Source organism: Myotis davidii, unplaced genomic scaffold, assembly GCF_000327345.1.
Source record: "Myotis davidii unplaced genomic scaffold, ASM32734v1 scaffold1031, whole genome shotgun sequence".
Lineage (NCBI taxonomy): Eukaryota > Metazoa > Chordata > Mammalia > Chiroptera > Vespertilionidae > Myotis > Myotis davidii.
Window position 1 is genome coordinate 2,219,677 of NW_006283442.1, and position 27,380 is coordinate 2,247,056.

Here is a 27,380-nt window from a genome sequence, read left to right on the forward strand (position 1 = left end):
TATAAAACTTCATGAACTTTCTTCTCTTTCAGCTTTGGTTCGCCTTTGTAAATGGATTTTCTGGGCAGATTTTATTTGAACGTTGGTGCATCGGCTTGTACAATGTGGTAAGCATTCTCCATCTCTGTCTGATAGCACACACAACTTCAGTGACATTCCTTTACTGTTTATGTCTGGGAAGTGTATCTAAGTCCATCATCTGTATACATAGCAGGCAGCACAAATACATCTTTAAGGCCTTTTGTTGCTGCGACACATCCTGCAGAAGCCCAAACTCTCCACACATGGTTTCAATCATAGCAGATCATTCTTGAATAACCCCATGAAATTATTAACCCATATATCTTGATAATGGACCCTTGTTACTCCTTACTGAATGCCTGTGCAACATTTTCTAGTTTTTAGCTTGAGAAAATTTCTGAACTATATCTAAACTCATTCCACTTTGTGATTTTATTTCTGAATTCTTAAACATAGATATATGAGCATACAGGATGTGATCTACTGTTCTTTTTGTCCTTCTTAAAAGTATCTGTCCTGTGGAAGGATGTTTCCTTTCACAGTTAGTGCTAAAATAATGAATTCTGACTTCCAGCTCCTGTGGTGAATGGTAATCAGTTTATTTGGTGTTTGTTAATGATCTTCAAGTTCGTTTTATATTACTTGACTATACTGAGTGCAAAAGCTGTAAATAAATATAAACTACAAGCTTAAGTGACTAAGTAGCTACTTAGCTCTGTGTGTTACTGGCAGGGGGAGCTGAGAGGCTTGTACTAAGTGCTTTAGACACCCCAGTGTGGCAGGTTTTTTGAGTTGCACTTTCACACTTGTTTTGGACCCTAACTCTGACATTTTCTGCTTCATCATAGATAGGTATAAATGGAAGTTACCAGACATAAATAATAAACAATAATATATATTGTTGTGCTATAAATATTTACAGCTTGAATATACATTTGTGGCTGGATATTCAAGGCGTCCATATATTTAACCCTCCTTCTTTCCTTCCTCCCTTCCTTCCTTTCTTCCTTTTTTTTTTTTTTTGAGTAGCCACTATATTAGGTGCTAGGTATAAAATACTACATACAGCAGGTTGTCTCCTGTGCAGTTTAAAGACTAAGAGAATCAGATATGTAGACTATGATGACACTGAGAGTGAGTTTGGATCTTGAGTATACACAGCATTGGTCAGTACTGTGTTACTCACCACAGAGTGCACTAACAAGTTTGTTGCTAATACTTACACCCAAAAATACAAAGGTGACAGGTGGTGAGAGCAGGGCTGAATTGATGTTCATTTATCACCTGTACTAGAAAAGCTACTCCAACCACCTACCACATGGATAGGGTCTCAAGCACCTCTCCTTGGACAGATTGTTAACTTTGCAGGATTTAAAACTGTTTTGAGCAGGTTAAAATTATGCGACCATTTAGGGGGAAATATGCTGACTGCTCCATAATGATTTAGTGCTGGAAAGGGCCAAACCCATGCCCACATATGTATTTAGAAACAAGAGGCTGAGACCTGGGAGACTGTGATTTAGAGCTAAAGCCCAAACTGGAATACGCATCACCTGGTTAAATGACAAATGGAGTTTAGCCCTATTTTCATGCGCAGGGTATAAGAGCTGGATTATTTTTTAGTTCCATTCAGTCCTGGGAAATTCAAATCAATTAAAAAACTTAAATTGTGAGCTTACTCTTCATAAGCTGCTAATAGGCTCGCTATAGGATAGTATTGGCCAAAATATGGTTCACAGACCACTTGCATGAGAATAACTAGGATTTGTTTAAAGATGCTGATTCCTGATCTCCGACCCAATCTAACAGAGTTTCTCAGAGATACTGAATTTTAAACTAATTTTTCTAGTGATGCTTATGCACATTAACCCTTAGAGTGCTGGGGAGCGCGGTCACGCTCCTCCTGTCTTTCGCCAAAAGTGCCGGGGGTGCTTTAATTTTATTTTAACATTATACGTTTTGTTCAAATTTTTTTTCTGCTAGTATTTTATAATACAATCAGCAAACAATATATGTCAAAGATGAAAACAAATTTAGTAAAGGTTTCTTCGAGTTTTTGAATATGTAACTTCATTTACTTGCGATTCATAATTTTTTTCCTAAACTGTTGTAAAATCAGCAAAAATGCCTTGGCAATTTTAGCATAGTTCCTAGGATATTGGTTGGCACTCAAAGGGTTAAAGACTCACAAAGATCTTTGACCAGTAGGGCTGGGAATATTTTCTATCTACATTGGTTCTCCAGTCTATAGCGAAGAGAATATTGCAGCAGAGAAAATTTCAAGGTTAAATGGCCCTAAGTTTCTATGGCGTACACAGTCCAATTGTTGGAGAGGCGGCAGAGAGTGGGAAGGGACCTGAATGTCTAGGAGCTGTGAAGTGGGATCAGAAGGGAAGATCATTGATCTTCAGATTCAGTCATGGTGAAAGGACCAAAGCTTTTGAGAACATGGAGGTTTGCCCACACACATGTGCACACGCTCCTGTGAACACATTTATTTGTGAAGCAGTTGAATGTAAATTAAGACATTATGCCCCTTATTACTTAATACTTTATTGCATAGTTGCTAAGATAATTCTCTTAGATAACTGCAGTGTAATAACAAAAATCTAAAAATTCAACAAGGATACAGTACTCTTATCTAATCCACATTAGTCCGTGTTTCAATTTTACTATCATTATTTCAATAATATACTATTTGGAAATTTTTTTCTACCCCAGAATCACTCCTCAGAAACCCAGTGCAAGACAGTTTGTGACGTGTATGGCATCTGCTGGTGACTCCTCTTCTGCACTGGGTTCTTCTTTCCATTTTCTTTAAGCAGCACTCACGCTTTTTTCCCTCTTTGAGTCCCAAAGGCAGCTAAAGTAGCACATCACTGCTTCTCAGTTTAACTCTTATAGCAGATGAAACAGCAGTAAACTGACTTAAACACTTAAATCTCTCCAAATAATGAATGAATGCTGTCCCATTGGACTTTCGTTATTATTCTAGTATCTCAAATTTCTACAGCATTATATTTTATGGATAGAATAAGAATACAGAGGCCAGCAGTGACAAAAACTAGCATTATCAGATGGATTTCAGATACATTTTATTGATTTTTTTTGTGAAGCAATAACTTTGTTTTTAAACTGTTTCAGAAAATTTATACTATTTAATTTTATCAAGACAGCATAACTTAAAGTCAACTATAGTACTTATTAGCCAGTGTCACTTAAAAACATAAATACAAAAATCTAAGTAAAACATCAGCAAATAGAGTTCAAGAGTGTATATAAAAAAATATTTGACCAAGTAAAGTTGAAACAAATTTTACAGGGAGTTCAAAATAAATTTAAAAATTCTAAATATCACTGTATCAACCACAAAAGAAAAAAGAAAAACATGATGAAAAGTATTTGAGGCAATTCAGCTGCCATTCCCAAATTAGAACTCTAAGCAAAATAGGAAAGAAAGAATCCAAATAACATAATGCAGATTCTTTATGACATGTTGTCATAAATGGTAAAATTCTAAAACTGTGTCATCCTATATAATAAAAGCCTAATATGCAAATTGCCCAACCTGTAGAACAACCAGTTGCTATGTCGCGCACTGACCATCAGAGGGCAGACACTCAATGTGGGAGCTGCCTGCAGGCCCCAGGCCAGCCAAGGTGGGTGCCAGCGGGAAGCCCTCCCTCCCCCCGATCGCCCTGCCAGTCACCCACAGATCGGCCCTGATCGCCGGCCTGGCCTAGGGACCCTACCTGTGCATGATCATGCACCGGGCCTCTAGTTTTAAATAAGAAATTAAGGACACCCTGCCATTGTGGCTCAGTGGTTGAGCATTGACCCATGAATCAAGAGGTCACAGTTGAATTCTCAGTAGGGAGCATGCATGTCCAAAAAGGGCAATGAAAAGGGTAAACGTATCTTTGCTAAACATTAGACTATTCTATAAAGCCATTGTAAACAAATCTATGTGATATTAACATAGAACTAGACAAATAAGCCAGAGAATCTAAAACAAGATTCCAGTTTTAAATCCTAGGTCTATCATATGTGAGAATTTAATAGTCAAAGATGGTATTTCAGTTTAGTAGAAAGTTTGGATTAATTAGTTGTGTTCTCACAACTGATTCTTTATTTGGAAAAAAAAATAAAATTGGACCCCAATCTTCAACCACATACTCAATAAATTCCAGATATATTAAAACTTAAATGTGAAAAATAAAACTGTAAGAATTCTAAAGAAACTCCTGAAAACTTCATAACCACAATTCGACACTCAGAAGCTATTCTTATCCATATAAAAATTAAAAGCTTTTATATAGCAAAAGAAACCATAAAGAAATCCAGTAGACAAAGATTGCATTTGGATGAAATTTTATTACATGAAGACAGAGTTGATATCTATTATATGCAAAGAACTCTTAGAAAAGGTGATAAAACATGAATGGAAAAAGTACAAAGGACTTGACTAGACGTTTTCAAATCCAAATGTTCAACAAATATATGGAAACATGATCAAAATCACTGTTTGTTGGGGAAATGTAAATTTTTTTAAAGAAAGAGTTAATATCTTTAATTTTTTCAGACTAGAGAATATTAAGTATAACATAACACCCATTACTGATAAGAAAGCAGAGGAAAGATTACCTTGTCCTCTGGGAAGAAAAAAGAAAATGATTAGAACCTTTTAAGAAAGCAACCAAACAGAATCTGGTAAAATTTAAAATACTCATAACTTTTTCCCGAGCAACCCTACTTTAGGGAATCCATCCCATAGAAATAAAATACAAAGTATAAATGGTATAATATGTTATAGATGTTTATTACATAATGTTTGTGAGAACAAAGACCTAGAAACAAAAATGAATGCACCGTTGAAAAAGTATGGTACATCTATGCTATGAATTATTATGTGAGCAGGAAAATGCTGCATTAGTGTCAGACCCAGGGGACTCGGAGGGCTTCCCATGATGTATTGTTTAGTGAGAAAAATGTTATGAAGAAAAATGTGAATGTCTTATTTCTGTAAAACAAATAATGATCCCTCAACAGCATATATGTGTGCGGGGCATGCTGTAAGCAGGGTAAAAAATCTCAGAGGGCCCCCTAGGTTGGTAGCCTTGTGGTGAAGGGTGGGGGAGGACTTGAAGAAAGTAGAAGGAGAAAGTCAAGTGGAAAGGGAGAAGAAAACATAAGATGGCAGCATTGACGGTGTACACTGTATGCACCACAGTAAGGACAGTTTATGTGCTAAGGGTATGCAGAGCTTTGAGATATCTGTTTCCAGCACCTTCTTCTAGGCATTAAACAGATAACTTCTGTTATTGTGAGGGGAATGAGGGCAACTACTCTTGGTCTTTTTCTCCTTGAAATCTGTAGCGCACTGAGTCCCAGGGCTGTTTTCCTGCCTGCTCCAGGTGAGGGCGGGAGCCTGCAGGTTGTGTTGGCCTTCCTCCACCACACTGCCGACTGCTCCCTCCCAGCGGACTGGGAAAAGCTTGTTTCCCAGGCTCCCCACAACTGAGGTGCATTCAGAGTTCCCTCCGAGACACACATATAGTTCCCATGGGCTTGAGGGCTTGCCAGGTTTGTGGGTGTGGATTTGCTCAATGCTGATGCTAAGCAGTGAGTGACCCAAAGAGTCTCTGTGACCCGTGTGCTCGGACCACAGAGGAGAATGACCCATAGGGCTACCGCACCTCCCAGACTGAAATGACGTATTTATTCCAACCTCCTCTTCAGCATCTGGCTTTCTCTTTCTGAAACACAAACACAAGCATGTCACTCCCCTCTAGAGGACTACAGGTAAAAGTAAAGTCTAGGAAGCACTACCTCCCCCCAAACTCATTGTCGCAGGAGCTAGTTCTGTCACCTTCCCAGCCTTGTCTTGCACTGAGTCCTCAGCCAGCCACCATCCTGGACGCCTTAGATGTCCCCCCCGCCCCGCCCCTACCCAAATGTGCCAGGTGCATTACTGCCTCCATTCTTTGGGAGGGGTGTAGTTCTATGGGAGTGCTTCCCTCTGCTCCCCTCTCATGCACATCCCTTACCCTCCTGCCCAAGTCTACAGGTACAATGCCTTACAGTTCAGATGCTCTTTGGTCCAAGAATGTTTTCTTGACTCCCTCTTCTCCTTCCCCACTCTTCCCATGAGTGATTTTGCAGAGCACTGTGTTTTATGTTTGTTTATTTGCCTGTGGCTGGCTGTCCTGTCCCACCTCTGCAGTAGACCGAGTTCTTGGAGGTCAGGGACCTGCTTCCTCTCCTTTTTTCCCTTCTGTTTTTCTATCTCTGTATTTCTGGGCTTTATCACAGTATCTGGCCCATAATTCACTCCCAATAAATGTCTGCCAAATGAATAATGAAGTACATCATGCTTCCTGAAACTTGATCATAAAATCAGGATGGGGGGTTGTAAAATTGTGCCTCCGCCAACACTAACAGAAGACACAATACTTCACAAAGCTAAGGAGGGTGTAATTCTAAATCACCACTCATCTTACAAAAAAGGTAGCTGTTCATTTAACCAGCTTTCTTGGCTAACCAAATGTTTGTGATGTTGTTTTTAGTATTCTGTATATTTATTTTATGCTGATTAAACAATAGTTGAAAATGGTCTTTCATTTATTTTCTTTGGATGGTGTCTTCAGAGTTGTGAATCATTGATGCTCAGGTTTGGACTTGCCTGAGAGTTAAGTCATCATTCCATGGAACTGAAACACTTCAGCTGTGTGAGTGGAAAAGTCTCTTTTAATGGCTCCTTGTTCTCCACACAGATTTTCACCGCATTACCACCCTTCACTCTGGGAATCTTTGAGAGGTCTTGCACTCAGGAGAGCATGCTCAGGTTTCCACAGCTCTACAAAATTACCCAGAATGCTGAAGGCTTCAACACAAAGGTAAACAGAATGTTATCACAGAATCATTACCTGAAAGAGGAGTCAGCACTGCTTTTTGTCTTCCTGCTCTAGTTATAAGCTTGCAAGATCACTGAAGCTTCAGAGAGAATATTGTTTTAAATATTGATTTTTAGAGAGAAAAGAAGGGAGAGAGAGAGATAGAAACATCGATGGGTGAGAATCAACATCGATCCACTGCCTCCTGCACACCCCCTACTAGGGATTGAGCCTGCAACCCAGGTATGTGCCCTGATTGGAAACCAGTGACCTCTTGGTTCAAAGGCCAACACTCAACCACTGAGCCACACCTGCCTGGCGAGAGAATATTTTTTTAATTGATTTATTTCATTTTTTCCATCACCTTTTATGTCCTTCTATGTCCTCTTCCACCTCCAACTCTCCCTGCCCCCACCATCACCACACTGTTGTCCATATCCATGAGTTCTAGAGAGAATAGTTGAATGAGGTAAGAGCAGGGCCCTCTTCCAGCATAGCAAGCCCAGCGAATTTGAGATGCCAAATCAGAAAGGAAGTTGCCATGTGACACATGGTGCTCCTTTTGGTTCTTCTTTGTCAACTCCTTCCTTTTTCTCCACATGTGCCTCTGACATCAATGTGGCCAGGAGCCCCCGTGGCCCCAGTTCCTTTGGGATCAGCCATCAGACATGCCCCTCCCCTTTCATAAAGTCCTGCACTTAGGAGGCTGGAGCATTTTTACCACCATTGCTTGTTTTATCATTTAAAAGAAAATATCACTTTAGTTAGTGAATAAAATTGTCCAGATGTGGACACAGAAATTAAGTCAGTCATGGGTGTGTGTGTTTTTTTTTCAGGATGGAGAATCAGAAAAGAAAAAACATTAGACAAAAAGGTTCAGGTGATCTTGACAAGAGTCAAGCAGGCGCTGGGTTAGGTGTCACGGAGACTCTGCAGTCATGATGGCTGAGGGGCTCTCACTCGACTGCCAGTCACAGCTGAGAGTGACAGAGCAGTTGCTGCCACCGAAAGAATGTGCCTGGGTTGGCGGAAGAGGCAAAGCTGTGAACGCGCCTGCATTGCCTCATTTCTGGCGGGTTTTGTGCAGGAGGGGATTAGGAAGTTCATACAGAGGCCCACTGCCCTGGTCAGTTACAGTACTGGATCCTGGTTGTGTACATGATTTTTTTTTTGGTAGCCACTGGAGTCTTACTAAGGAAGACATACAAAATTCTCAAAAAGAGAACAATGCCTGAAGACTTCACTTTAAGCCAGGTATTACTGACAGCCTTCCTTCAGAGCTGCCTTATTTTGGAGCATGCTGGGAAAAATAAAAGGAATTCTATTAATTCTGGTATGTTCCATACACAGGAGACTTGGATGACTGTGTCAATCCTTGTTTCTGTGATTCTATCAATGAGAAATATCTATCAATGGCCTATTTGTTCTGCATTATTTACATAAATCAAATCTGTTTTTTACAGAGTTTGAATTCAAAGGCTGTGTAAGGTGCAAAATAAGTAGGGAATGGACCCTTAAAGGTAATAGAGCTGAGAAGGATTTGAGACTTATTTGCAGGCACCTTGAAGATCTGAGAAGTGGGGGGAGTAGAGTATAGAAGTGAGAGGGAAAGTAAACATTTAAAATGGGAAAATCTCTTTGTCTTATAAGTTTTCATTACTTTATGTTGTCCTACCTAGGATTAAACTGTATGACAATTCCCATATCTATCTGTAAATTTTTAAGAAAATTTAATCTGGCTTTAGTAGTTCTATCATCTCAGTGGTTAAACAGATGATTAATGTATTTATGAAACTGTAATTTAGAAGAAAATAAATTTTGCATTCTTTTATTTGACCTTACAAGTGTTAAGGTAAAGAGAATTTTTATTAGCACCATGCTCTAACCAACTGAGCTAACCGGCCGCCCGTAGAGAATTTTTAAATGTGCATGATATTAACCAAAATTCTAAAAATTAAAAAGTTGAATGGAGAGATTTAAAGGAGTAAAACAAAAGCGAATGCTGTGTAAGAATTATATTTTAAATGTTTTTAATGCTTTCAGAAAACACACAGTTTCAGTCTCCTATTGACAATTTTGACCAGATAACCTTTTTCTGGATGATTTTGTTGTCTTTGCTTGTAAAATTTTGGTGTCTGTCTTAGGGTTCTAAAGAAAACAGCTCATAATTCATTTTTTCAGATGTGGATAGATTGTATATTGGTCTAAGTACATGTGTATATACATTCAGGTCTTTGTACTAAATAATAGTATCTGGAGATCATCCAGTCATTTGTGTGTAAAAAATGAGGAAATTGTTTTGTTTTGTTTTGTTTAACTTCAAGAATAATATGCTACTCCTGGAGCCCTGCAGCACTCTGCCCGTGTCCTTCGCGACGAGGCGTCCATTGAGTTACTCGAGTCAGAGTTGTGGGCAGTTCCTGACTCCCTCGGTTTGTTTTCCCGCAGGTTTTCTGGGGTCACTGCATCAACGCCTTGGTCCACTCCCTCATCCTCTTCTGGTTTCCCATGAAGGCGCTGGAGCACGGTAATGGCTTCATGATTTCCACTGTCAGCAAGTAGCCTTGTAATCCCTCTCCTGCCAGTTGTTCACAATTTTTTGCCCAGTTCTGCAGACCTAGAGATCACAAGAACAAATCTGAGAAGAAAAACATACCTAAAATCTAATGAGCCCTCGTCTCAGGTTTATAGCTCCTAGGTTTCATCCACTCTGGCTCTGAAAACCCATTTTCTTTCCAGTTGCCTGGAGAGCTTAAATCCTAGGAATCCTAAACTTTATTTTTAATAACTGTTTGAGTCAAGGATCTTGAAGCAAAGCACTGTACTATAATGAAACGTCAATGCCTCTTGCCTGTGAGTTTGAAATTTTTTGTTAATTATTTGGGCTTTCATTTTCTAAGCTACACAAACCTTAAGCAGAGTAACTAAAATCTTTTAGAAGTCTAATTTTAACCTAGTTTCCTGAGTCTTCGCTCCTTGACATATACTTTTCAAGCAAATGTTTGAAGTGTGTTTAAGGATATAGCTCCCGATGAGTTGTAGTCTACCCTCCAGCTAGAGGATGTTTGAGAAAAGCCACTGACTGCATGTGTGCACACTTCTCACTACATCCAAATGTTGCCTCTCACAGAGACAGCTTTTAGTCTCAGAAAACAAAAAGGTATCACGAGAATGCTACTCTTTCATCCCTTTCAAATAGTGATAATTCCCCTGGGAAAAATTACTCCAAATGTTGACTAGACAAGGCCTTTGATTGTTCAGAGACCCAAAGAATATAAAGTTTCCAAGCTTCTTTGTTTCTGTGTCAGTGTATTCTGTGCTTCAAGCAGATATGATTCATCCTCACTGATATTAACCTATTCAATCCTGACAGACAAAATGCATGCACTGCCAGTTTATTCTACCCTATGACCTATTCTTTCCATTTCCTCAGACCTCACATTCAGAGCCCCCTGTGGGACCCTTTGAGGGCCCCTAAGTCTCTAGATCAGAAAATAAAATTTTTGGCTTCTAGCCCCACCCCCAAAGGGACGTTCTAATGTGATCATTTTTGTTTAACTCTAAAGCTTTCCTGTGATTCATCTTTACTCATAGTGGATTTAATTTATCTTGAAATGATTTTTTAGGGGTTTACGAATATGAGTATTGGATATGGTTGGTTTTAGCAGCTCTGACAATTTAGTGGTAGAATCAGCCATCATTTTATTAGGAGCGACCGCAGATGGGAAGCAGTATGTCTGATGAGCATCAGGACAGTTTTGGTAACTGTTCTTTGGTCCCTGAGCCCAGCTGTTTGTGCTTAGGAAGAGACAGTAGATAGTGCAGGTTGACCACAAGTAGTACCTCCAGACCCCGTACCCTTATCATGTAGACATTACACTCTGTTTTGGTCTAAAGTGCTTGTCTTTGGACTCTGAGAAGTTTTACAAGATGGTCATTCACTTACCTGCTTCAAAAGGAACTAATATGGCCCCATTCTGCAGTAAAAACATTGGTTTCCTAATCCCGGAGCTGTGATTATGTGGTATGAGATTGTGGCTTGTAGTTTATGGTGGAATTGCTGTAGTTCACTAGATTTTGTTACGTAAATCCATTCATTTGCCTTGTGCTGTATGCTTAGAGGATAGACTCCGAACTGTTACTAATTTACCTGATGTATCATCAAGTGAATTTCAAGTTAGCTTCTGCTGCCCTTATCTGCTTCCCTCAAATTCACAGTTTGGCCTGACAGTCAGCCAATAGGGTGATTTTTTTTCTTATTTCTATTATTATCATCATCTTTAATGTCATCATATGGTTATATTTATTAAGGCTTCAGCATTGAGAATTTTTTCAGTTGTGTTGTAAACAATGACCTATTGAGTGAAATACTTTAAGATAACCTTATTAATTCATGTAATATTTATGTCCAAGACACTGTAATAGATCCTAAGGGTATTAGGAATATAGATCAATGAGGTCTGATCTTCAAAGAGTTTGTAGTCTGATGAAGGAGATTATATTCACACATGGATAATTCCAGCACAAGGTAGAAAATAACTGTCTCACATAAAATACAGATAAAGTGCTATCAGATTTCAGAGGGCTGAGAAAGAGATGCCTTTCATTTGGGATTATTAATAATTTGTTAGGGGAGATAACATTTAGGCTTAGCCTGGAAGTCAAGTAGGATTGAGATGTGTAGGAATGGAGGGAGGAGCCAGACAAAGTGGGGAATTTTAGGGCAGATGTGGAAAGCTGAGAAGTTCATCACTTCAAGGGTGGAAGATAATGAAAAGTTTCAGGAAGCAGGCAAAAGCTGGATTTCAGAGGGCTTTGAATGTGAGGTTAAGAAACTGGGACTTAAGGAATTTTTAGGAATTGAAGAGTCAGTATGGAATTTAGATCAAGGAGAGTGTTATCAGAGCAATTTAAAAAAAATAATTTATCATGTGAATGATAGAAGGTGGATGACAAGGATACTAGGTGTGTCTCTGGGTATTCCAGGGGAGAGCTGAAGGAGGGTTAAATCCAGGAGATGGGAATGTGTGTATTGAGGAGGAAATAAGTGTTGAGAACTTATTTTTCAGCAAAATCATGACATATCTATGATGGCCTGACAGTGAGTACAATGGATATAACCTCGGCCTATTTTGCCCTCTGGGGGCTTATATAAAGTTAGAGTTGGTGATCAGGAATTATGTAAAGTTTTATTACTGGCATGCTCTGTCTACAGACTGCAGGTGGAGCTTATAATACAGGGATACAACCTAGTCCAGTGGGTCAAGCAAGAATCTTCTCGAAGGAAGTAATTTTTAAGTTCTTGAAAGATGAGAAGGGCGCAATCAAGTGGGGCAGAGGAAAGGTGGGGAGAAAGCATCCCTGGCCAGGACCAAGCAAGCACACAGAACCTGCACTGAGGGGGAACCTGAGGAGGCCGTCAGCAGTCCAGCTGACCCTTGAACAACACGGATGCTGACCCCCTAGAGCAGTCAAAAAACCACGTAAACTTTTGATTCCTCAAAAATGTATTTACTAATAGCCTACTACTGACTGGAAACCTTACCAATAACATAAACAGGCAATTAACACCTATTTTGTATGTTATATGTATTATGTATTGTATGCATGCAATAAACTAGAGAAAAGAATATAAATAAGAAAATCATAAGAAAGAGAAAATACATTTACAGTTTTTGTTGAAAAAATCCACATGTAACTAGGCGCATAGTTCAAACCTGTACTCAGGGGTCAACTATCTTTCCAGTGGGTGGAGGTGGGGGTGGGGTGGGGGCTGGATTCTAGACTTTATTCAGCCTGTCATGAATCTTTCAGGACACTGAGCATCCCTGGCCTGGACAGTAAATGTCATCGGCACTCCCCTCTTCCCCTGCCTTTGTGCAACTATAAACCAAAACATGTCTCCACACATTTCCAACTTCCCCTCTGGGGTCAGCACAGCACCCCTTGTCAAGAGAGCTATGGCACAGGCGGGGGGCAGGGGGAGGAGTATGGATGGTGGGAAGGAGTGGCTGGAAAAGGGGGTAAAGAAGTTAGGTGATGATAAGGTCACAAAAACCCAGGTGAGGACTTTTTCTCAGTGAGGGGTTTAAGGTCACAGTTACATGGTGGAGTTTGCACATGTAAGATTGGCAAGAGAGCATGGGGTTATGGGGCGGGGGGGCGGGTGAGGAGTCGTAGAGAAGTCAGTGGTGGAAATCAAGAAAGTTTGCAAGTTTGAAAAGACGGAGATATGGCAACTGATTGGATTTCTTATTTATGGGCACTGATTGACTGCCCTACATACACATGAGTTCCGTTACACTTAGAACTGCCATTTAGAAGCATGTGTTCACCCCGCCCCCAGAGTAGCATAGGGGCACGGCACCAATTTGAGACAGTCTGAGGCACTTTTGAAGCATTGAAGGGGATCTTGGTCTAATAGAAAGTTGCCTTTAGGCCTCCCTCTGTCCTCCCAGTCCTGCCTGAAGCTGTCCCTCAGACACTGCCCCAAACTCAAAGCCTGCGGAGTTTTGCTTGACTGGGCACCACGGTCACAGGGGTAGCTTCATGTCATTGTTTCATACTATGTGGGTTGTGTCATAAAGACAGTGAATTTTACCAAAATCCTCTCCTCACTGTCCATGGGGAGAGTCTTAAGTACATGTCAGTGCTGTTCACTTGGGCACATAATTGTTGGGAAGAAATCTTTCTGAGAAGGTGTGAGTGCATTGTTCATTCCTTAGAAAGCTTCCAAGAATTTTGCTTTGCTTATTTTTGCATGGTTTTGGATAGACTTTACAAAGCACTCCTTTCCTGATGGAGTTTGTGATGATTCATTTCAAGTTTCAAAATAAATTTTTCCACTCAAGCAATTCAGTAAATCAGATTTCTTCCAACCATCACAACTTTACGGTTACTCCCATGGCCTGCCTGCAGCTCCCACCCTTTGATCTGAACAGTGAATATAGTTTAAAACCAGACAAGTCACCTTCATAGGCACCGAAATTCATCAGGAGCCTTGGTTTCAGGCCACACTTAGGTTTTCCATTGGTGTATTCCATCTGCATATTTGAGCAACCCTCCTTGAAGAGGAATGTGGTTATTGGCAAAAGAATGTAAAATCAGTTTTCATTTTTAAAAAAGGAAATTTTCCAATTTTTCTTGATGAAATGTAAGAAGGAGGTGATCGGAAAGAGACTACTGAATACTTACTAGCAGAAAATTTTTTCAAAAATATGTGTTCTGGATTGCTCACAGTCCATACCCTTAGAACCATTCCCACCCACTTCCAGACGAAAAAATACCATATGGGTACTTACTATATTGGCACTAATTAAGCAACAAGGTTTCTCAACATTTTGGAAGAATTTTATACTTTTTAGTAAATATGCTACTGGAAGATTAGGCATGTTTTATAAACTGAAATAATGCACGTGCATAAAATGAAACATAGTGTACTTCTTTCTGTGGCATTATTGGGTCATTTTAGCTTGAACTGTTTATGACCTAAACCTGTTACTATACACTTGGCTATTTTATATCATGTAAACCCTGATGGTTTGCATTGTTTTACATTAAGCACAATTTGAGCAAGGCCACCATTGTTCTCTGAGGTTGCACCTTCTTAAACTCAGCATTCACTCATTATAAAGAAAAGGACAATGATTATGTTCTTTATGCCAGGCCAGTACCGGTTTCTGGGCATACAGTCACGTGTATAACAGGCACATTCCCTGCCCTTATGGAACTTAACACCTACAGAAGGCAAGCTTGCACAATGAGAAGTATTGCAAAAGTAAAAAGGTCAAGGTCAAATGTATGTATGCCAAGGAAAGCTAACCTGGTCCCATTGAGTTTTAAGGCTTTCTTCCTGGAGGATGTGACAGCAGAGTTAAAGGATGAGCATCAGTGTGTCAGGTAAAGGGTAGAGAGAAAAGGGATGTGGGATAGCCTGGTTGAGAGTGATTTCAAGTGCAGAAGGCATATGTGGATGGTGGTGGGGAACACAGTGTGACATTCAGATTGCCTTGGGATGACAATGATGGAGACAAGGACATCAGACCTCCCAGGCTTTGGGGGATTTGTGAGTCTTTGTATTATAAGTTTAATGGAAGCCACTGATGAGCAGAGAGCCATATTTCTGATTTATTTTAATATAACCACACTGGGAGGATGATTGTTTGAGTCCAGGCTGGCTGCTGCCTGGTCTACTGTAGTGACAACGGCAGTGGAGAGAAGTAGAGGGACTAAAGGGCTGCTTTGGAGGTAAAGTTGGAAGAATTCAATATCACATTAATGAATCTTCCCTAATCTACCCAATTGTAATATGTTCTAAACCCTTCAAAAGAGTAGGCCGTTGCAGTCACAAAGTTTACCAAAATACTATATTTTAAAGTCAGGTACATGAAACCATAAATTGACATTTTGTTCCCCTTTAAGTCACTGACCGTACCGTGTACAGATTTTAAAAGATCTAAAATAAAGATCCAGAGATGAACATTAAATGCTAAATGGAGGGGGGGGCGGGGAATAGTAGCTCCACGTGGCCTCTGCCATCTGGAAAACCTTGAGAGGCCAGGGCAGTGCAGGGGACGCTCATAAAATCCTGCAGCATATAAGTGAGTGAGTGGAACTTGCTCACTAAAAACTAGAAAGACAGGACACTCTAGGAGCTTTTCGATTTATACAAATGAAACTACAGCTTATAAATCTAAATAACTAGTACAATACACTTAAAATAAGACCAGGTTTCCAAATTCAAAATACATTTTTTTTCTGTTTTGACGTGCTTTAAACACAGTGGACTGGTAGATACAGCTCTGGAGATGTCCTGCCCACACATCTATAGCACTGCTGTTTGGAAACACAGTTTGGTTGGAAGGGCCATTATTTCCATTCTGTTAAATATTTCTTAGGTTTCAGTGTCTCTTTTAATAAACTCTACATTACATGTATTTTAAAGAGTTGGATTTAGTGTAATGTTATAAGAAGTGTGAGCCAGAGTACCCAGATTTGACCTTTATAACTTTATCAGGAAGTTGAATCAAGGTGTGTTAGCCAGGGTGGGAATAGCTGCTACAACAAACAATCCCAAATCCCAGGGGCTTACCCAGTAAAGGCTTACTTCTTACTTATGTCACTACCAAATGGAGGACTGCATTGTTCATAGGTGTAGTTACCATATTTTCTGTATTTTTGATGCTCTGACATTAGGAGCCTTGATCCTGAAGAGACTATCCCTTCCAGGGTTAACAAATTCCTAGAGAGAGCAAATTACTTCCTTGCAAGATCAAAGCAACCAGCCTAGAACCCACACCCCCACCATCTCCTTTATCAAACTCCCACACACCAAGTCAATATCCTCCTGACCTAAACCCTGGGGCCAGGAACCAGACAACTATGGACTGTCTTAAACCCAGTGCCTGAGGAAATTATTAAACTATTTAATCCTAGGCTAACAGCGTACCTACCCTGCCCTGCCCATTTCCTTCCTTGAAAACTGTAATAACGGCTCTGGGCCATGCTCTCCCCTCTGCCTCCTTGACCAATCCTGGTGCTTCTACATGTAGCCCTGCATGGGGTCCTGTGCCTCCTGTTTCTGGGGATCTGTAAGTATAAGTATAAATTTTTTCCTCTTGACACTCATTTCATGTGTGCGTGTCTTACTGAGCCTGAGTAAAATAAAACTGGGTCCAATTCAATACAATGGGACTCCATTTAGTGCATGTCCCCTGAGTTTACCCTCAGCCTTAACACTGTAAGGGAGACAATCAGGAGCAGCATAGCTTGTTCTTAACCATCTCTGGCAAGAAGTGGGCCATCACTTCTGCTCATGTCTGAGTGGCAACAAGTAGTTTCAGGGCTCCAACTGGGTACCAGGGACTGGGGAATGTTATTTAGCTGGGCACCCGAGCATAAGCAAAGAGTCTATGGCCTCATAAAGTGGCTGTTTAACATTGGCAATTGAGTGTACTTTCCATCCTCTTTACTTCCTTTTAAAAATCTATTTTTAGTAAACAAGTGAAAAAAGAAAAATATTGAAATTTGAGTTTCATATTCATCAGAAATAGCCATAGAGAAGAGAAAATCTAGCAAAAGGCTTATATAACCAGGAACTTAACCCAACGTTGGTTATAAATGTAATTATAATCACTAACACTTGAATAAACTCTACCTTTTATAGACTCTTTCCAATATTTTTTACTACTCTTTATAGAGAAAGGAAAAAATAAATTTTCTCTTCATGAAAACATAGTGTTGGAAGCAGAAAACCTCATTTCAGTTATTGTTCAGGCAGTACAAGCATTTGAACAGAATGGGTTCTAAAAGTTTGTAAATTTGTTATGTGAAACTTGGAATACATTTTCACTGTTGAGATTAATCTAAGAGTAGCTGGTTGGCATTGTACCTCCTCTGAACCTCTGGAATCTTAAAAGGGCCCAGAAGTGAGGTTGAGAAATAATTCCTGATAATATTCAGGAATTGGGGCTGCTCTGAACAAGTGCTTCTGAAAGATCTCTAAGCAAAAGGGCAGGAGAGGGAAAGCGGGAGATGCTGGGCATCTGCTCTCCAACCCAAATTCTTGGCACATGCCTCGATGTCAACGGAATGGTGCCACCTCCACCTTAATTCTCCCCACTGAGTCACATGTGCTCGAGCTTCCTGTGGTGGTTAGTTCATGTGCTCCATGGGTTCTTACTACATTCAAAATACACCTATAAATCCACCCCATCTGTTTTCCTGATTATTAAATCCGATCCTCTCTGACTGTACTGTGCTATGCTATAACGTCTTCAAATTTTGCTTTTTGTCAAAACCGTTTCTGAGTAGACTTTTGTGGTTTAGCTGGGTAATGAGGTAATGTTTTTAATGAGCATTTAATTGAAATGGCATCTTTATAAATGTCATCAGCCTAGCCCTTTGGAATATTCTGAAGTAAGTTCCTTGATCATTCTGTCTGTTAGGAAAATGAGACATACTTTTCTTACAAACCCTGGGTTTTCCTGCAGTTATTTTCAAAGAGGTTTTTGCATGCAGCATTTTGAGCTGCCACTGCTAATGTGGAGGGCTATGTGGTTTTGTCCCAATTGTCCACAATAGTCTGTGTCAGTGACTGTGTTTCTAAACCTCATTTGGCTAATCCTACATTATGTTGGATCCAACCAGATTCTGCAAATAATATCAGCCTGGGAGAACCGGCTTAACCACTGCTGTGGGTCAGTGGATCCTGAAGCCTAGCATTACCTGGGCCTCTAAGACACACACTGGCTGTAGGCAACGCCCTCCTCTCTCTTTTCACCTTCAAAGGGGTGAATCTGATCCTGGATTTGCAAAAGACTGACATCTCAGATTGTTCAGTTAAATGCCAACTGTTCTTGATGCAACAGGCAGTTAGTTACTCCTTCTTGCCCCTCCTCTTGCTGGTAGCCTTTGTGTGCTAATGATGGGTTCGGTCAGGCTGGTTAACATAAGGAAACAAAGGTTTGGTGAGATCACAGCTCTCCACATGCACTTTTGGTGGATCTCTTTTATAGGGAACTTCTTAGAGTCTTGCAGGGCTTGGCACCTGCTGACCTCAACACCTGGCACCTAGTACCTCAGCCCCACCCCCACCTCGGCTGCTCACCATCCCATTGGGGCAGGATGGAGTCAGGCTGGAGCCCCCTCCAGACCTCTATGCAGGCTGAGTCCCTTTTTTCGCCAGAATTGTCCTTTCCCTTCTCACTGCCCACCTCCTCCCAAATATCCATCTATCCCATCCCATGCTGCTTTGTCTGAAGTAATGTTCTTACTACATTTACATAGGTGGGGTGGAATGATGTTTGGAAGGCTGGCTTGGGGAACCTAACTACTGACCTTGGTTTGGGGGTTCTTTTTCCTCTATCAAAAAACATCATGGGAATTTTTAATATCTGACTAAAATTAAAACAGCTAAACTATAGGAAAGATACTTTCCTGACTAGAGTGTTGGAATCACCACAGTACTGTTAACACTAAGCAAAGTGGGAAGAAATAATTTGGCAGAAACAACCTTTAGGAGTAAACCTGGACAATCAAAGCAGGCTTTTCCAGCCTGGGGTTACCAGCAAGCTATAGCTCATTAATGCATTCATCCACAAATGGTTTCATAGGACTTCTGATCTCTCCTTCAGGGATATGCTATTGGCAAGTTTTAACAAGGAATGATACCCACAGGGATTTGCCTCTAAAACATTTGAAATATAACCTGTAAGAGAGCAATCCATTCTGTGGGATTTTCTGAGCCAGGGTGTACAGAGTGGTAACTTGTGACTTGTTTAGAAGATGCATCTTTTCAGAAGTGCTTGGCATGTCCCGAACCTCAAGTTGTTTTAGGAGTTCCTCCTCCAAGGAATAAATTATTTCCAGATGATATTAGTTTGTCTGGGACAGGAGATACTCTTTCCTAAGCGGAATACTAAAATGTGATGGTGAGTTATCCTTCTGAAATGAACTAAAAGGTTAGGTTAATTCTGTCTTTATTACAGTTAGTTTAAGTGTATTTAAATGACCTCAAGGTCAACATTTTATTTAATGCCAGTAGCACTTTGCTATCATGACAAGTAGAAATGAATGCATAATAAAACTTTAGAAGCTACATTTGGGAAGGATCCTTTGGTTTCCCCACATGTTCCTCCTGCCCATGCCGAACTGCCCACAAAGTGTTCAGGAGTCTTAAGGGTCTCCATGGAGGCTTTCTCCTCCTAAGTGAGCCATCAGTCCTGTTGGTAATCAGAGTTTACCCCTTCTGAAGACCACCAAGCATTGAGGGATTTTTAAATTAATTGAAATATAAACAACTATAGCAGCCAGTGGCTACCATATTGGACACCACCAGTGCCACCCTCCTGGGAAGATTGCTATAATCATTCCCATACCAGCATTGCACTTAGTGTTACTCCAGTTTGGGTAGTCCAAGATCTGTTCTCCCATAAAAGCTAGACTATTTCTTTAAAAGCATCACTCATACCAGTTTACTCCCTGCTCAGAATCCTCCAGTGATTTCCTATCACAATCCTAATATATAAAAACCCAGGGTCCGTAACAACCAAAGACTCAACCGACCAGAAGTCAGTCCTACAGTCAGTGCTGGGTTGCTGCGGGTGGGGGGACCCAGCACTGACTGCCGAGGGGGCTGAGGATCAGGCCCGGAGAGAGGCAGGGTCTGACCCATGGCAGCTTTTGATCAGCCATTGCCCCTCTCTTTCTCTCTGGGTTTTGTCAGCAGCTGCAACTCTGTTTCTCTCCGGGCCACAGCAGGGGCTGCTGATCAGCCCCACCTCTCTGATCAGGCCCAGAGATAGGCCCAGAGATGCTGACTGGCATAGAAACCGACCAATCATAACCGAATCTGGGAGAAGTGCAAGGAGCCAATGGCTGCCTCAGAGGCGGAGCTTTTGACGCTGACTGGCATAGAAATCAACCAATCAGAACCAAATCTGGGTGAACTGTGAGGAGCCAATGGCTGCCTAGGAGGTGTAGCTTTTGACTCTGACTGGCATAGAAACCGACCAATCAGAACCTAATCTGGGTGAACTGTGAAGGCAGAACCTAAGGTGGGGGCTGAGGAGGGATTTTAATGGCAACAACTGTTTGATGTAAGGTGTAAGAAAGCAGTTCAATTTTTTAATGACCTGTTTGGCAATATAGTTCATATGGCTGGCTATCAGTCCAGATATAGGGATTATGTATTTTTGTCGGCCAAGAGCATCTCCGCCTGCTGAAAAAGGCTTTCTTCCTCCCCCTATTTAAGCAATGCTATCCTATATAATCTATCTATACTAATAAAAGGGTAATATGCTAATTAGATCGGGTCAAGCGGCCATCTTCCAGATGTCCAACTTCCTTCCAGACAAAACCATGATGGTGGGGGCCGAGGCAGAGAGGGCAGTTGGGGGCAAGATCAGGCCTGCAGGAGAGGGCAGTTGGGAGCAGTCAGGCAGGCAGGGGAGAGTAGTTATTATTGAGATCAGGCCATCAGGGGAGGGTATTTGGGGGCAACCAGGGCGGCAGGGGAGGGCAGTTGGGGATGAGATCAGGCTGGCAGGGGAGGGCAGTTAGGGGGGATCAGGCAGGTAGACAGAAAGGTTAGGGGTGATCAGGCAAGCAGGCAGAGGGGTTAGGGTCAATCAGGCAGGCAGGCAGAGGCAGTTAGGGGTGATCAGGCAGGCATGCAGGTGAGCGATTAGGAGCCAGCAGTCCCAGATTGCAAGAGGGATGTCAGACTGCCGGTTTAGGCCTGATCCCTGTGGGTCGGCAATCAGACATCCCCCAAAGGGTCCCCGATTGGAGAGGGTGTAAGATGCTGAGGGAACCCCCCCATGCGCCAATTTTATGCACCAGGCCACTAGTCTTTATATATAAAAGCCTAAGAGACCTTTACAACCAAATGACCAGAACAACCGGTCGTTATGACATGCATTGACCACCAGGGGCCAGACACTCAATGCAGGAGCTGCCTCCTGGTGGTTAGTGAGCTCCCACAGCAGGAGCGCCGCTCAGCTAACCAACCCGTCCCAGCAGCCTACCAGCCCAGTGGCAGCCACTCACTCCCTCAGTAGTCCTGCAGGTCCAATATCCAGAGAACAGGCCAGGCACCAATGGACCAGCGCTGCTGGCATGATTCTGACAGAACTGCTGGCCTCCTGGAAGTCGGCCCCAAGTACTGTGGCCCGCTTCCCCTCCCTAGATGCGCCACAAGAAAGAAAGGATATAAAAGCAGCTGCCAGGTGGCTCCCGGCAACCCGTGTGAATGTCAGTGGGATGGATCCAGATCCCAGGCCAGCAAGGGCATCCCACTGCCCAGCCTCACCCCCACTCCCCTGGAGACCCCACCCATGCGCGAATTCATGTACCAGGCCTCTATTTAACAATATGGTAAAACCCCAACTCCTTGCAATGGCCTACGTTAATTTGACCCTTCTGTCTAAGTATTTCCGAGTTTCACCAGCCAAACTGGTCTTTGTGATGGTCTTTGAGCTCATCTGTGTGTCTATATTCAGACTGTTGGCAATTTCTCTCTGCTTGGAATGCTCTCCCCTTAGATATTCATTTAACTCACCCCTTCATACTGCTCAGATCTGCTCAAATGTTACCTTCTCAAAAAGATTTTTCCTGAACTCCCTATCTAAAAGAGCAGCCTCTGTCATGCTCTGTTCCATTATCCTACCTTATATTTCTTTATAGAACTTACTAGAGGCCTGGTGTACCATGCATGGGTGGGGTCCCTTGGACTAGCCAGTTATTGGGGCCGACCGGGGGCGGGGTGGGAGGGGTCAGCCAGCCGGGGGGAGGGACAGAGGGATGTTGGCTGGCTGTGGGAGATTGGCTGTGGAAGTTCACTGACCACCAGGGGGCAGCTCCTGCATTGAGCATCTGCCTCCTGTAGGTCAGTGCACATCATAGCAACCAGCCAACTGGTCGTTCGGTCGTTCAGTCATTCAGTCACTTAGGCTTTTATATCTATAGATTACACCTGACATTTTATTGCACATGTATTTGTGTTTATGTTCTGGCTCCCTCACTATAGTGTGAGCTACTTGAAGGCAGGGACCTTGTCTCCCCATTCCCATAATAGTACCTGGCATAAAGTAGACTTCAAATAAATATTTGTTGTATAAAGAAAGAATATTGTTATCTCTTTCAAGGCTATAATCTATATTAGAATCAAATAAATGGTCCCCTGTCTAATCTCAAGTGTTTCTTTATTGAGGCATGCTTTTAAAATGTCACATTTAGCCCTAGCTGGTTTGGCTCAGTGGATAAAGTGTCAGCCTGCAGACTGAAGGGTCCTGGGTTCGATTCCAGTCAAGGGCATATGCCTGGTTGCGGCTCAATCCCCAGTAGGGGGCATGCAGGAGGCAGCCAATCAATGATTCTCTATCATCATTGATGTTTCTATCTCTCTCTCCCTCTCCCTTTCTCTCTGAATCAATAAAAACTTATTAAAATAAATAAATAAATAAAAATAAAATGTCACACTTATTATTAAAACAATCTTAGGGCCATTTACCGAAAAGTAAACCCCACAATTTTGAATAGCTATTTGGTAATACAGCAACTTGTTACCTTCTTGGTTAATTTAGCCTCTCCCTTATTTTTTTGAAATTTTCCCTTCCTATTTATTTATTTATTTATTTTTGTTAATCCTCACTCAAGGATATTTTTCCATTGATTGTTAGAGAGAATGGAAGGGACGGGGAGAGACAGAGAGAGAGAATGTGAGATAAATGCATTGATTGGTTGCCTCCTGCAAGTGGCCCTATCAGGCCAGAGTCGAGCCTGAAACTGAAGTAGGTGCCCTTGACTGGAATTAAACCCGGCACCCTTCAGTCCATGAGCCAATGCTCTATCCACTGAGCCAAATCAGCTAGGGCTCTCTTTCTTCCCTTTTAATGAAATCCTACCTAAGCTTCGTCTCTCTTTACCACCTCCTCTCCCTAAGCTTTGAGATCATTCCTTTTAAAGTTTGTGGTCATTGTCTCTCTCCTCCTCCTCCTCCTCCTCCGCCTCCTAGGAAAACCCTTACATTCCCCACTCTAGAATCATGAAGAAGGGCATGCCCTGGCACTAGGTCTAGGGTTCCAGGATTATCAGATCTACCTGTGACGACACTTGATTATTACTGTGTTTTAGAAAACTAAGCAGATTTTAATTCTTTAATAGGATTCTTCAACAAGCACAAGGGTAAATCCCTGAGCTTAATTATGTGTGGGTTGAAATTTTGAACACAAAAGCTCCTATATACTTGGCCGGTAGGCCACAGGTCTGAATTTGAGCATAAAACAGAATAAAAGGAGATTGGCCATTCAAAGAAACCATTCCCGATCTTAACATAGGCTTTGACCCCTCTGGACAAAAACTGCCATTTTCACAGCAGGCTAGCTGAGATGAATTAGACAATTCTATTTTGTTTGCTTCGTTTGGAGAAAATACACAAAAATAATTCAGAATCACAGGCATAATTTTGGAAATTCCTTTATGTGTTGACAAATATTTCTAAAGTTTTGCTTTTATATTCTGAATAAAATAGACTGTAGTGCTGTCCTCCGGAGGTTAGTAGTAACTTCTTTGTTTTTCAGACACTGCGTTGGCCAACGGTCATGCCACAGACTATTTATTTGTTGGAAATATTGTTTACACGGTAAGTTTATTTCTCTGTGTACTGAGCCATTCTTAAAGAGCCAGGTGTGGACTCTGCTTCTCAAAACCCTTTATATAAAGCTGTTTTCATTATCATTTATTTCAGATCGTTAAACTATATATTTTAGAGTCCTTAAAGCTCAGAATGGTTGTGAAATGCTGACCTCATTTTCTGGTGAAGATTAAGCAGGGTCACGGTTTCTGCACAATGATGAACAGATTTCCCCATTCTTTAAATGGCCATTCCAGGTCTACCTATGGGGGGCGGGGGGGAGGGACACTGAAGAAGGTGATTTCTCCCAAGTTAAATAAAGAGCAAAATTAACTATTACTTGTGAGGAGACAACCACTAAAATGAGGGCTTTACTTGAAGTAAATCTGTCTGTAGTCCCTAAAACTAGCCCCAGGGCAGCGGTTCTCAACCTGTGGGTCGCGACCCCTTTGGGGGTCAAACCACCCTTTCACAGGGGTCACCTAAGACCATCGGAAAACACATATATAATTACATTTTTTGTGATTAGTCACTATGCTTTAATTATGTTCAATTTGTAACAATGAAATTGGGGGTCACCACAACATGAGGAACTGTATTAAAGGGTTGCAGCATTAGGAAGGTTGAGAACCACTGCTCTAGAGCATTAGCACCAAGATAGCACTTGCCCAGTGCAGCTGCCTTGGAGGAATTGCCTCGGAGAGGATACTTGGGATGCCTCCTGGAAAGTAACTAACCCATGAAGAATAATACCGTCTCCCAAATGCCTCTTTCCTTCACAGTATGTTGTTGTCACTGTTTGTCTGAAAGCTGGTTTGGAGACTACAGCTTGGACTAAAGTAAGTTTTCTCTAGAATTATTTCTCTATTTACTCTAGATATTTTTCCTGGTATGATACTCTTTTTAAGCCTTGGAAAAACAGTAAGCAATGTCCAACTGTCTTATTTTATTTTGCATGTAAAAATGTGGTTTGATCTTTATCAGGGCAAATTTGCAATCCAAAGTTTTCTGATGATTCATTTGCTTGGCACTTAATAAAGCTCTAAGCTATTAACAGTAATCTCATTTCAAATGTATATGCACATTGTAAAAAAAAATATATATATACAAAATACAGGCCAGAAAGGAGAATTTTTAATTTCTATAACTTTATCATCAAGAGATATATGACCACTTCGCTATATGACTTTCTAGATTTTGTTCTATGTGTTTTTAAAAGATAATGCATTATAGAACATAGAGCTTTGTCATCTTTTTCACTTAAAAATACATTACAATCATTTTCCATCCCTTGGGGTATACTTCTATAAAATCATTGTTCATTATTAGAGTATTAGTCTTACCAATATTCCATCACTTATTTCCAATGTTTGGAGATTATGCCATTAGTTTCATGATTGTCTGCCACTACTGTTTAAATAGGCTTCTAATTCTGTGCTGAGACAATGGGAATGAGTGGGAGATTAATGTCAAAACAGGGAATCTCTTAAGAAACAATGGAAATTAATCCAGGTGAGAGGGGATAGTGGTTTAGCCTGAGACTTTAAAGGAGGAGGTAGTAAGAAGTGTTTATTGGTTCACAAAATCATACAGGTTTCAAATGTGTGACTCAACAGAACATGATCTACATACTGCACCAGGCACCCACTGCCCCAAGCACAGTCTCTTTCTGTTCCCATTTATCCCCCCTTTGCCCTCCTGCACCTACCCTCACCACCTCCTTTTCCCTCTTGCTATCAACACACTGTTGTCTGTTCTATGTTTCATATATGTGTTTTTTATACCTTCTTTCATCCACTCCCCTACCTCCCCCCATTTCTGATACCTGTCAGTCTGTTCCATGTATCCATTGAGAATCATGATATTAAAAGGACAAATAACAAATAATTCACAACTCAGTAGATGGTTAAAGGGGCGTCATAAGATGTAATATCCATTCCAGATTTTTTTAAAAAGTTACAGTATTTGGAAAATGAAAAGAACAATGCCTCAAAATGGTAAATAAAAACATATTGTTTGTTTTGTCTGTTCAGTGTTCTGTTACTAAACTAATGAGACCTTGTTTTATATAGCTCCAAATTGGAGCAACTGGTGAGGAATAAGACGGGCCTTCTAATACTATGGGTGGATCTAGAGGAAGATCAGCTGTGGTGGCCAAATCACCTTTGTCTTCAGGGTAGTTTGGAGCCACTAGTCATTTGAACTCATTGTTAAACATTTGGAGACAAGGAAATTGGAAGAGTGAATTCTCCAATGACTTCAGAGTCGTAGGAATCTTCCCATAAGGAAGGCTAGCTTGGACACAGAGGTTGTGCAGCTGGTGGAGTCAGGTGGCTCTCCTGTGCCAGTGGGGCGGCCCTGCCTGAGTATGTGTTTTCTTCTGCAGTTCAGTCACCTGGCTGTCTGGGGAAGCATGCTGATCTGGCTGGTGTTTTTTGGCATCTACTCAACCATCTGGCCCACCATTCCTATTGCTCCAGATATGAAAGGACAGGTCAGTGCTACTAACTGTGAGTGGACTTCCTGTGTCTCATGAAATGATCCTTTCCTGTGTGGGGGCTTTCTGTGTCTCATGACAACAATGAACTTCAGGAGAGTTGGTGTGCCTCTTGCCATAGAAATGTATCAGGAGGGAAACAAACCAAATCAAAGCACCGGGAAGTGGTTGTCCGGTCCGCAGAAACGGCATTTGCAATTTTAACTGTTGTGAAAATTGTCAGCCTAAATCCTCTGACCTACCCAGCATTTCCACGTTTCTGTAATGAATTCTCTGTGAATTACACACAATTCTGATGTGTACAATTCATGCCTCTTGGAAAACTAGGGATATTTGATGTTGCACCATAATCCAATGAATGTGTCGATTTTTGTTTTGATGTTAAGTGTATATTTATACTCTGGTTAGTTAATAATTAGTCACCTGTGAAAGATAAATCTAATATCTCTATTAACCAGACCATTAATTAGTCAGAATATGTTCATCTCTTGAACTAAAAAGACTGTGATTGAAGATTTTTACACTTGTTTCCATTTTTTCACAATTTCCTTATATTTTTCATTGTCCAGTGTTGGAGATTGAGCCATCAATAATGACAGACTGAATCTTAGAATTCCCCAGTATAGGGTCTGGAGAGAAGCTTGACAATCCCAGGTTCTAAACCTCCTCCAGGCCCAGAGCCAGCACTCCTACTTCTAATCTATTCCCTGGGTCCTTAGGACCTTGAGTTTCTTTCCCGAACAGCCAAAAGCCCACTTCCCACGCCTATCTGATTCTATCCCTAGTTCCAGGCCAGTGTGAACACTCCTGGGCCCAAGGGGCTGCTATTTTCAGA

At 41.3% G+C, this 27,380-nt stretch overlaps 1 protein-coding gene across 1 annotated transcript in view; it reads left to right on the plus strand.

Annotated features, from left to right (window-relative positions):
- ATP8A2 (ATPase, aminophospholipid transporter, class I, type 8A, member 2) overlaps positions 1 to 27,380 on the plus strand; it is a 588,754-nt gene that overhangs the window by 410,469 nt on the left and 150,905 nt on the right. The window contains 6 exon segments of the mRNA XM_006753689.2: positions 33 to 107; positions 6,795 to 6,917; positions 9,363 to 9,441; positions 23,996 to 24,057; positions 24,831 to 24,887; positions 26,435 to 26,542. Of these exon segments, the coding sequence (XP_006753752.2) occupies positions 33 to 107; positions 6,795 to 6,917; positions 9,363 to 9,441; positions 23,996 to 24,057; positions 24,831 to 24,887; positions 26,435 to 26,542 (504 nt within the window).